This window comes from Takifugu flavidus, unplaced genomic scaffold, assembly GCF_003711565.1.
Source record: "Takifugu flavidus isolate HTHZ2018 unplaced genomic scaffold, ASM371156v2 ctg501, whole genome shotgun sequence".
Classification (NCBI taxonomy): Eukaryota; Metazoa; Chordata; class Actinopteri; order Tetraodontiformes; family Tetraodontidae; genus Takifugu; species Takifugu flavidus.
This window is the reverse complement of record NW_026622116.1, coordinates 1-11,736: the sequence shown is the minus strand read 5'-3', so window position 1 is coordinate 11,736 and position 11,736 is coordinate 1. Positions and strand designations below refer to the sequence as shown.

General features: G+C 43.6%; 2 protein-coding genes across 3 annotated transcripts; one reads left to right on the top strand and one right to left on the bottom strand.

Moving 5' to 3' along the window:
• Window positions 1-388: 388 nt before the first annotated feature.
• On the top strand, window positions 389-8,243 carry LOC130520734 (NACHT, LRR and PYD domains-containing protein 12-like). Its single transcript, XM_057024444.1, has 6 exons — window positions 389-822; window positions 1,752-1,928; window positions 2,039-2,212; window positions 6,419-6,592; window positions 6,684-6,857; window positions 7,389-8,243. The coding sequence occupies exons 1-6, from the start codon at window positions 389-391 to the stop codon at window positions 7,576-7,578; spliced, it is 1,323 nt and encodes a 440-aa protein (XP_056880424.1). The 3' UTR covers window positions 7,579-8,243.
• Window positions 8,244-9,632: 1,389 nt separating this feature from the next.
• LOC130520736 (acetylcholine receptor subunit delta-like) lies at window positions 9,633-11,669 on the bottom strand. 2 transcript variants are annotated; one of them, XR_008949021.1, is made up of 3 exons: window positions 11,181-11,669; window positions 10,911-11,025; window positions 9,633-10,223 (listed from the first exon to the last, which is right to left on the bottom strand). XR_008949021.1 is itself a non-coding variant. In XM_057024445.1 (2 exons), the coding sequence occupies exons 1-2, from the start codon at window positions 11,016-11,018 to the stop codon at window positions 9,954-9,956; spliced, it is 378 nt and encodes a 125-aa protein (XP_056880425.1). In that variant the 5' UTR covers window positions 11,019-11,072; the 3' UTR covers window positions 9,633-9,953. The 2 variants fall into 2 exon arrangements, 1 of the variants encoding a protein (XP_056880425.1); XM_057024445.1 differs by lacking the exon at window positions 11,181-11,669 and having other exon boundaries at window positions 10,911-11,072.
• Window positions 11,670-11,736: the final 67 nt, after the last annotated feature.

Genomic DNA, 11,736 nt, shown 5'->3' with positions numbered 1-11,736 from the left:
CTGACTGAGGCTGATGAAGAAAACTCCTTCTGAAGTTGGGTCGGCTGGCGTTTGAACATCTGGAGAAAGGAAACATCATGTTCTACTCAGAAGACCTGGAGCGATGTGGACTGGACGTCTCCGAGTGTCGTCGGTGTACTCAGGAGTTTGTACAGAGATCTTCAAGAGAGAGAGTGTGATCTTCCAGAAATCAGTCTACTGCTTTGTTCATCTGAGCATTCAGGAGTTCTGGCTGCCGTCTACATGTTCCACCGTTACACCAGGAAAGACACAGCGGTTATAAATCAGTTCCTAAAATATTCTGAACCAAACCGCTTTTCTGGGTTTGTTGGGTTGTACACATAAATATACGATCCACATCTCTTGATGACTTCCTCTGGAGAGAATAATGAAATCTCTTGACAGTAAAAATGGCCACCTGGACTTGTTTGTTCGCTTCCTTCATGGTCTCTCTCTGGAGTCCAATCAGAGGATCTTGGGTGGACTGTTGGATCAGAGGAACAGCCACCCAGAAACCATCCAGAAGGTCCTCAACAACCTGAAGGAGCTGAACGGTTATGAAATCTCCCCAGACAGAAGCATCAACATCTTCCACTGTCTGATGGAGATGAAGGATCAGTCAGTCCATCAGGAGATCCAAGAGTTCCTGAAGTCAGAGAAGAAATCAGAGAGGAGACTGTCAGAGATCCACTGTTCAGCTCTGGCCTACCTGCTGCAGATGTCAGAGGAGGTTCTGGATGAGCTGAACCTGCAGCAGTACAACACCTCAGTGGAGGGACGACGTCGCCTGATTCCAGCTGTGAGGAACTGCAGGAAGGCCGAGTAAGTAAAGATTTCTGGGGCCGGACATCGGCGTTTAAATCAAGCGAGTGGATCATGTCAGGTAGCAATACCCCCTCCAGTGGTCATTCCTTCAATTCTTTATCTCCATTGCAGCATCCATAAATTAAAAACAACAACAATTCATCCAGAAATGTTCAACACTGGCTGGATATAAGTTCAAAGGTCAATCCAGACAAACCAACATAAGGCAGGAATAGGAATAGGGGCCACAAGTTAACTTACTATCATGAAATTACTGTCATGTCATTAAATAACTTTTGTTTGTTTGTATACATCGTATTCAAACGACAGAAAAACACATTTTAACTAATGACACGTGACTATTTTGCTTCATTTGTTCAACGTAAAAACAGCCGGCTCGTTGGTTTAAATGGGTGTTTTAGGTCTTTGTGGCGGTTCCGTTTGGAGCCTTTATGTGACCCACAAAGTTGTTTGAGCCTTTCCACACCCGTTAGGTGGCAACTTCATCACTAACAACAAAAGGTGCAGTGAAAATGATTTGAAGGAAAACAGGCAGATATAACAGAAGCTGAGGGCAATCGATGCAACCAGAGACTCTGATGTCATCGATCGGATCGCTGAATTAAGACTTGACGCACGATCGTACAAATTGGATGAAATGCAAAATATCCAAAGAGCCGATAGACAGATAAAAAGATGCACGTTTCTTTAAACCATTTGCTATAATCATTTTAAATATTGAGTAATTATGAGCTGTTCTAAAATAAGACAAATGTTGAGAATAATTCAGTTGCATTTCAGATCTGATGGTCGTTCAAACTGTTGCTCTACGGTGTTGAATTTAGCTTTTCCAGGAAATGAGCTACATTTGTGTTGAGGTAGATTCTCAGATACGTTGATGAGAAATCCCAAAGTTTGACTCACTATTTTTGTTTCATGCACAACAGACTGTCTGATAGTGTTCTTTCAATGAGTCATTGGGAAGTTGTGGCCTCAGCAATGACGTCAAACCCTTCTCATCTACGGGAGCTGGACTTAAGCAAGAACCAAAGCCTGACAGATGCCGTCGTAAAGTTACTGTCTTCTGCAATGATGCATCCAAACTGCAGACTGGAGACGCTCAGGTCAGGAGGCCTCTGTTGGTCTTTTCTAAATTTCTTTACATTTTCTGCTTTTCTCTTCATTTTCAGATTTAGAAATGTGTTTTTATTTGCCCCATTTATTCCTTTTCCAGGCTGTGGGACTGCAGTTTATCAGAGATCAGCTGTGACTCTCTGGCCTCGGCGCTGAGGTCCAATCCCTCCCATCTGAGGGTTCTGGACCTGAGTGAGAACCAGCTGAAGGATCCAGCAGTGAAGCTGCTCTGTGGTTTTCTCCAGGATCCTCTCTGTGAGCTGGAGACTCTCAGGTCAGTCAGAGATGATCCAGTACTTCCCAGGTGTAACTAGTTAGACAATAAATGTTTCCATGTTTGATCTTTGTTATAAACGTAGTGTTACAGTTCTCGGAAAAAAGACCACACAGGACAGATTTGCAGTATTAAATTGGTTGTGGAAATCTGTCCCATGTGAGGATGGTCATCAATGACTAGAAAGGAAGTATCAGTTGTAGATTTGTCTTGTTTTATTTTAGGCTGGCCACAAAACCGCCCAAACATTCAGACCAATCAAAAATGGTTATTCCTGTCTTTTAAAGATCAGAAGGAAAACTAGAAACCCCAAAAAGAAAGCTGCTGCAGTGTGCCATGCCCCTTCTCTCCTGAGAAAAGCCATCCCAAAAAAGAGAAAAGCCCAAGTGTGAAGTGAGCACCCTGTTAAACCTTGGTACCGAAAGCCTGCAGTCATTCTCATCTGAGGTGGCTTCATTCCAGCCAGAAGCCCAAACCTGCCTCCCTCTTAAAGGGGCAGCAGGTCAGTCCAACCACAGAAACCTTCATGAAGATCTGAAGCTTTCAGCATCCACAATTGTTGCACCTCACTTCCATTGGAGTCCAAATCAGAAGTCAACAAGTTGATTCTACACCGATTCTACACAATGCAACCATTTTAAAAAGGTTTCCATCCATAAGTTTTCACACATTTTTATATAAATCTGTTTGTTCATCGCCTCCTTCTGTTGTAATGGTCATTAAAGAAAATGACCTTATTGGAGTTTTTCTCCTCACAAATATGACTTTCTATGAACGATGCAATAAATGCAGCTTGCAATCTAAGACAATATGGAAGTATGTGTATATAATAGTAGTGGAAGTAGCTCATAAAATAATACATTTGCTCTTCTCATCGAATCTCTCTATGTTATTAAAGAAAAACCTGCTCTTAGTCAACAACATCTAAGACATCAACCAAAAATCCTAATTTTATCTAATCTAATATAAAACAGTAGAGAAGACTCTTTCTGCAGAGACCCTGGTGGCAGGAGTGCAGAAGTATCACCTGCTCAACTTGGAAGGTGGAGCAGAAACCACCAGCTGAGAAGGTCCTCAGCGAGAGGAAGTGGTGGAGAACCATGAAACTTGCTAAGCTCCACCTCAGCTCCAGAGACGGGCTGAGCTGGAGCTGTGGCACCAGGTATTGCCCAGAAGAGCCTCCAACAAACAAGCTCTTCTCTTGGGAGGAGAGGGCTTTGAATCTCAGCTCAGTGTGCTTGTCTCTAGTAGGTGGCAGCTGCACCTTTTCCTGAGGTCCTTGTTGATGCCCTGAGGGGAATTGATGCTCCTGCAATGTTTTCTGGCAGCATTGAGCTTGCAGTGGGGCAATCAAACACACTGTGGGGGGGCTCTCTTTCCTTCTCTCATCTGGAGAACAAGTGACACCAGCTGCCAATCATTGTTGGAGAAATGTGCAGTCAGGGGAACGATGCGTCCAGACTATAGCCACCCTTCCAGCATCCAGCAGTGTCTAAAACCTTTGGTTTGGTTTCACCAGAGAGTGTAGGGATTGCAGGGTCACTGCAGCATCGCCCACAAGCTGTCAGGAGTGGGTCGCTTTGTCCCAACTCCTGACAAGAGTTGAGTGCTATTGAGAAATGTGGTCTCACAAACTTGGAAGGTATTTTGACCCACACACACTTTACATACGGTGTAGATCTTGTCCAACTGCCCTGAAAGAACCCAAAATAGGAACATACGGCAGATAAGCCGGTGCAGGACCAGAGGTTTGTTGCTTGTAAGCTGTGTTTTGCTCTGGTACATGTTGATTTTTATTGTCTTCTCTCAAAATAATTGTTATTTTAGACTAGGGGCTGCTGGTTATCAGAGACCAGCTGTGATTCTGTGGCCTCAGCTCTGAAGTCCAACCACTCCCATCTGAGGGTTCTGGACCTGAGCTCAACACGTTGCAGGATTCAGGAGTGAAGCAGCTCTGTTCTGGACTGGAGAGTCCAAACTGTAAACTGGAGTGGCTCAGGTCAGTCTTCATTTCTCTACCTATATACCAGCTGCTAAGATGGTGAAGTGAGGCTGTTCTCAAACTGCTGTGTGATGCACCACATTAAAAAAATTCCTTGTAATATCGTGAATTCAGGTCTGACCCGACTAAGAACTAACGTAGGTTTAGTACTGACGCAGATAACATGCAGACCTGCACCGTATAACCTTATCCTGCATTTTTCAGATTGATTAACTGCACCTTATCAGAGATCAGCTGTGGCTCTCTGGCCTCGGCGCTGAGGTCCAATCCCTCCCATCTCAGAGAACTGGACCTGAGTGGAACCAGCTGAAGGATCCAGGAGTGAAGCTGCTCTGTGGTTTTCTCCAGGATCCTCTCTGTGAGCTGGAGACTCTCAGGTCAGTCAGAGATGATCCAGTACTTTCCCAGGTGTAACTAGTTAGACAATAAATGTTTACATGTTTGATCTTTGTTATAAACGTAGTGTTACAGTTCTCAGAAAAAAGACCACACAGGACAGATTTGCAGTATTAAATTGGTTGTGGAAATCTGTCCCATGTGAGGATGGTCATCAATGACTAGAAAGGAAGTATCAGTTGTAGATTTGTCTTGTTTTATTTTAGGCTGGCCACAAAACCGCCCAAACATTCAGACCAATCAAAAATGGTTCTTCCTGTCTTTTAAGGATCAGAAGGAAAACTAGAAACCCCAAAAAGAAAGCTGCTGCAGTGTGCCATGCCCCTTCTCTACTGAGAAAAGCCATCCCAAAAAAGAGAAAAGCCCAAGTGTGAAGTGAGCACCCTGTTAAACCTTGGTACCGAAAGCCTGCAGTCATTCTCATCTGAGGTGGCTTCATTCCAGCCAGAAGCCCAAACCTGCCTCCCTCTTAAAGGGGCAGCAGGTCAGTCCAACCACAGAAACCTTCATGAAGATCTGAAGCTTTCAGCATCCACAATTGTTGCACCTCACTTCCATTGGAGTCCAAATCAGAAGTCAACAAGTTGATTCTACACCGATTCTACACAATGCAACCATTTTAAAAAGGTTTCCATCCATAAGTTTTCACCTATTTTTAGATAAATCTGTTTGTTCATCGCCTCCTTCTGTTGTAATGGTCATTAAAGAAAATGACCTTATTGGAGTTTTTCTCCTCACAAATATGACTTTCTATGAACGATGCAATAAATGCAGCTTGCAGTCTAAGACAATATGGAAGTATGTGTATATAATAGTAGTGGAAGTAGCTCATAAAATAATACATTTGCTCTTCTAATTGAATCTTTCTATGTTATTAAAGAAAAACCTGCTCTTAGTCAACAGCATCTAAGACATCAGCCAAAAATCCTAATTTTCTACAATCTAATATAAAACAGTAGAGAAGACTCTTTCTGCAGAGACACTGGTGGCAGGAATGCAGAAGTATCACCTGCTCAACTTGGAAGGTGGAGCAGAAACCACCAGCTGAGAAGGTCCCCAGCCAGAGGAAGTGGTGGAGAACCATGAAACTTGCTAAGCTCCACCTCAGCTCCAGAGACGGGCTGAGCTGGAGCTGTGGCACCAGGTATTGCCCAGAAGAGCCTCCAACAAACAAGCTCTTCTCTTGGGAGGAGAGGGCTTTGAATCTCAGCTCAGTGTGCTTGTCTCTAGTAGGTGGCAGCTGCACCTTTTCCTGAGGTCCTTGTTGATGCCCTGAGGGGAATTGATGCTCCTGCAATGTTTTCTGGCAGCATTGAGCTTGCAGTGGGGCAATCAAACACACTGTGGGGGGGCTCTCTTTCCTTCTCTCATCTGGAGAACAAGTGACACCAGCTGCCAATCATTGTTGGAGAAATGTGCAGTCAGGGGAACGATGCGTCCAGACTATAGCCACCCTTCCAGCATCCAGCAGTGTCTAAAACCTTTGTTTGGTTTCACCAGAGAGTGTAGGGATTGCAGGGTCACTGCAGCATCGCCCACAAGCTATCAGGAGTGGGTCGCTTTGTCCCAGCTCCTGACAAGAGTTGAGTGCTGTTGAGAAATGTGGTCTCACAAACTTGGAAGGTATTTTGACCCACACACACTTTACATACGCTGTAGATCTTGTCCAACCGCCCTGAAAGAACCCAAAATACGAACATACGGCAGATAAGCCGGTGCAGAACCAGAGGTTTGTTGCTTGGAAGCTGTGTTTTGCTCTGGTACATGTTGATTTTTTTTGTCTTTTCTCAAAATAATTGTTATTTTAGACTAAGGGACTGCAGTTTATCAGAGACCAGCTGTGATTCTGTGGCCTCAGCTCTGAAGTCCAATCCCTCCCATCTGAGGGTTCTGGACCTGAGCTCCAACACGTTGCAGGATTCAGGAGTGAAGCGGCTCTGTTCTGGACTGGAGAGTCCAAACTGTAAACTGGAGAGGCTCAGGTCAGTCTTCATTTTTCTACCTATATACCAGCTGCTAAGATGGTGAAGTGAGGCTGTTCTCAACACTGCTGTGATGCACCACATTTTTCAGATTGATTGACTGCAGTTTATCAGAGATCAGCTGTGGCTCTCTGGCCTCGGCGCTGAGGTCCAATCCCTCCCATCTCAGAGAACTGGACCTGAGTCTGAACCAGCTGCAGGATTCAGGAGTGAAGCTGCTCTGTGGTTTTCTCCACTTTCCAAACTGCCGACTGGAAACTCTGAGGTAAACACCATTCTCAAAAATGTCCATTATTCCATCCGAGGGTCCTCACACTCTCTGAGTGTGTGTGTTGTGCCCAGTTCCTTCAGGAGGGGGGGCCACACGGGGACCACTTATTCATGATAAATTGATTTCAGGACAATGAAAAAGCCGACAGATGGTAACCAAAATTAGACAAAACTAGGTGAGGGTGCCTGGTAGACACCAGCCAACGAGGAGGGAGATGGTGAGGGAGACAGGAAGTCATCTAAGACAGGTTGTGCCTTTAAAGATGAGCCACAGGTGAGATGGATCTCCATGATGAGATGGGAGGGAAAGAGGTGGGGAGAACCTGGGAAGAGTGAGGGCCAGAACAATATATATTCTCCTCTGGAACAGTGCAAACCTGAGAGGTTGGAATTGTGGTCATTACATATTACTATCATTTTTTAACCTGTAACTAAATTAAATATTTACAGATCATGCCTTTGATTAACCTTTCAGATAATACTGGTTTCACTTATAACCTTATAAAAGTTTCCCTTCTTTATTTAGATTAAGGAGCTGCAGTTTATCAGAGATCAGCTGTGACTCTCTGGCCTCGGCGCTGAGGTCCAATCCCTCCCATCTCAGAGAACTGGACCTGAGTCAGAACCAGCTGCAGGATTCAGGAGTGAAGCTGCTGTCTGATCTCGTAGAGAATCCACACTATGGGCTGGAGACATTGAGACATGGCTGGTTGTAGCCAGTCAACTCCCGCTCATCTGCTGCATCACTCACTGACCACTGGTGAAGAGCATCTGTGGAAACATCTGCCGTCTACTCCCTCCATAGATGAAAAATTCAGTTTTTAAAAAGCGCTGGTGGACTTTCAGGAGATCAGTCGATGGTCGACAAAGCAGAAGCAGCTTCGCCTTGAAGTTAAATTAGTTCCTGGTATCACACAATGCTTCTTTATAAAGTTCTAAATGGCTCCTCGGCCACTCTTAGAAGCATGGAAACATTCTCTTAATTGTCCGTTCAAATGTCTGTATTATACGTTACTATTTTACATCATGCCTTCAGAATCTTTAGGGTCTAGTATTTACTGTCTCTGTGACATGGAGCATTGGAATATTTCAGCTGCAGCCAGCAAAAACCCATCAGAATGACGGCTATCGGTGGGAACCGCAGGTCATTTGACTTTAGTCAGTCTGTTCAATGTTATAGGATTTATTGCAATCTAATAAAAACTATGAATAAATGTGGGAAATAGGAAATAAAAAGAAGCAAAATGACCAAATAAAACTCCCATGAATACTGTAAATTTAAAGATGTCAAGAATGGAATATCATCTTAAATTTAATCAAACATAAAGTGAAAAGGCCTCCTTTAAGTTTACTGCAAAAATAAACACAAAATCAAGAGCGACACGCGCCAAAAACGTCTCATTCTCTCTTCTGTCTCCACTCATTCTTTTATATTCTCTTAAGATAATGGGGACGGGGTCGCGTGATAACAAAACAACCTAATTGGGGACTATATTTTTGTTGCAAGAACTTTGGCCCCTCAGAAGTTTCTATGTTGGCTTCCACAGATTGTGCATCCACTAGAAACTCAGTGTTTTTGAGGAACTACCAGGAGTGGCTGGAGTGGAGGCCAATGACGCTATAGCTACATATAGCTACATATAGATCACCGTTATCCTCAACCCAAAAGACCACCAGTTGGCGCAGCAATACTAAAGAGAGGAGGTTGTGGTGGTTGCGCAGACGCGGAGTGATATCACGCACAAACGTGCCCTATGTTCTATATACCGTATGTTCGCGACCAAAGGGCGCACCGTATTAAAAGGTGCAGCCTCAGTTACGGGTGCTATTTCTGTATTTAACACATACATCAGGCGCTCCGGATTATAGGGCGCGGGCATGGTAAAACATACCGCTACCATAGCTTAAAACATGCATGCTAGCGCGTATTTAGCAATTTTGCGAAAGCCGGCAAGTCGAACAACCGACAACAATGTTTCCAAAATTAAAATTTTGGTATTTTTCGTATTTTGTTATGAAGCCCCGGAGGGCTGAAGCAGGACCGCTGTTAAAAATGTATCAGTCCGCGCTTCCAGTTCTGGTGCAACGTCCAGTTCTAAATGTATGAATCCGCGTATTGACGTTTCAACGTCCCATCAGTAAACGGAGAGATTTGGATATAGTCCCCCTGAGGTGGTGTTTTTAGAGCAGTTCTTAACAACTTTCTCTTTGCCTGATAAGAGGTCCAAACATTATTTCACTTCCCTATAAAATACTCTAAAATTTGCCATTCAAGATCAGATCCCACCAGGTATAATTATCCTCTAAATTTTCACAATTTCTTATTCTGTCAGGCTGTTTTTAAACCTTTGGCAACATAAAATAAAGTACTCAACTGGTATTATGTCAGGCTGGTTTACATCCCATTAAAGAAGCCAGCAGAAATAAAGCACAACAGTTACACAGACTACGCACAATAATATAGAGGATATAAAAAACAGTGCTGAGATGGGTTTGTGTCACTTTAGTAAAATCAAAGCATTTTTCTTTATGTGCCAGCAATGAACACAATCTAAGAAGTCTTTGACACTAAACATATGGAGCTCATATAGAACAAACTAAAGATTTGTTGTTATTAAGATAAAGAAAAGCAACATTTCCCCCAGAGAACGATGGCGATGGAAAAAGCCCTGGCTGTGTGTGAGCATCACAGCAGGCGTGGGTTCTCCTCTCTGAAGTCATGCGGGGCTCCTTTGAAGGGCAGATGAGGAGGTTGGTTACAGATTCCCCTCAGAAAGATGATTAAGGTGCCAAAGGTCATCACCGGGGTAACCAGGAAGAGGCAGAGTCGGTCTACTGTACGAGCGATGCCGCTCCAGTTATCCTTCTCCTGTCAGGACCAGACATTTACGCCACTTTTGATCTTTTTAAATCAGACTTTGGGTTGAGGACTCTGTTTGAACCCTCTGAGCTCATTGTCGTCGTTCTTGTTGCGCATGTGTTTAATGATGTAGTGGCTCCATCCACAGCCGGCTTGATCTCTGCGTACAGCTGATGGCTCCTCCCTCTTCTTGTGGTTTCACAGCTCCACACAGACACCAAAGCTCAGAACTCAAATGAAGCTACTGATGCTTCTATATCTCATGTGTTTAAATGTTTCTGGAAACGTCCTGGCAGCGTGTGTGACTCGGGTCACCAGTCCGTGTCTCCCAGACTGTTTCTCAAACATCAGCTCACTGCGGGACTTCACACTGTCGTACTCCTCAGCCGAGGCAATGGAGCCCACTGAGCTGGATCGCCGCGGTAACGCTCCATCCCAGTACGGCTCTGCCTCAGCAGGGCGGGACATGCGCAAGATGAGGGGTAATCGCTGGAGGAAGAGCTGGCAGAAAAAGAAAACAGGATTTGGAACACTGATACTAATGTGTGTATGTGTGTGTTATAGTGGGAAAACCACATGTTCATATATCCTCTTTCATGTGTATTAAGTCACATGTTCATATATCCTCTTTCATGTTATTAAGTCATAGGTTCATATATCCTCTTTCATATATTATTAAGTCACATGTTCATATATCTTCTTTCATGTTATTAAGTCATATGTTCACATATCCTCTTTCATATGTTATTAAGTCACATGTTCATAAGTCCTCTTTCATATGTTATTAAGTCACATGTTCATATATCCTCTATATTCTCGTTCATATAATCACATGTTCATATATCTATATTCTCGTTCATATGTTATGAAGTCATATGTTCATATTTCCTCTTTCATATGTTATTAAGTCACATGTTCATATTTCCTCTTTCATATGTTATTCAGTCACATGTTCATATATCCTCTTTCATGTGTTATTAAGTCACATGTTCATATATCCTCTTTCATATGTTTAAGTCACATGTTCATATATCCTCTTTCATATGTTATTAAGTCATGTTCATATATCCTCTTTCATAGTTATTAAGTCATATGTTCATATATCCTCTTCATGTTATTCAGTCACATGTTCATATATCCTGATGTTCATCTGTTCAACAAAGGGACAACAGGATGTGTGTGTCTTACCTGTTTGGTCCACTCAGACATGACGTGCGTGCTCGGCGTCCTGAAGTGGAGGTTGAGGACGACCACACAGTTCAGCACCACCACCGTCACCACCACCATGATGAACATCAAATATCTTCAACACACAAACACACTCAGGTGTTTTCCATTTTTTAAATCTCAGCCGGTGGTCACCTGGTTCTGCAGCCCTAATGTATATATAGTTTGGAGAAGCAGAATATATCTGATTCAGAGTTAAAGTGATGTGGAGTAAATGGTGCGTTTACCTACTTCACAATAAGAGGAACGGACGTGGATGTTTCTGGAGCCTTTGAGAGATCAAGAGTAGGAAGACAGACTGAGCGAGCAGCACCGAGATGGACAGTGTCATCTTCTCACCACCTACACACACACACACACACATTTTTATTATCCTTTTTAAAATATATTCAAAAATCTGTTGGGGAGCTAATTTATGTTTCTCGATTAATGGCGGCCCCTCAGCTCCGCCCACTACCGATGTTTGCTGCTTTATTAGCTGTGTTGTCCCGTGCTGGCGTGATATTCAGCTATAATGTCTGATTCTTTGGGTGCTGTTGAAGGTTAACTCAGTTCATGTAGTTGTGATTCTGAAAAGGTCCCAGACTGTTAATCTGCCTGACGCTGGCTTCAGTACGTTCTGTGACTCTGCACTGACTGTCTGCGGGCAGGTAGTAGACCAGCGAGGCCAGGAAGGAGATGAGCACGCAGGGGATGATGATGTTGACCACGTAGAAGAGAGGTTTGTGTCTGATGACCAGGTAGAAGGTGATGTCCTGATGCTTGTTGCTCTCCATGGGAATGTGTT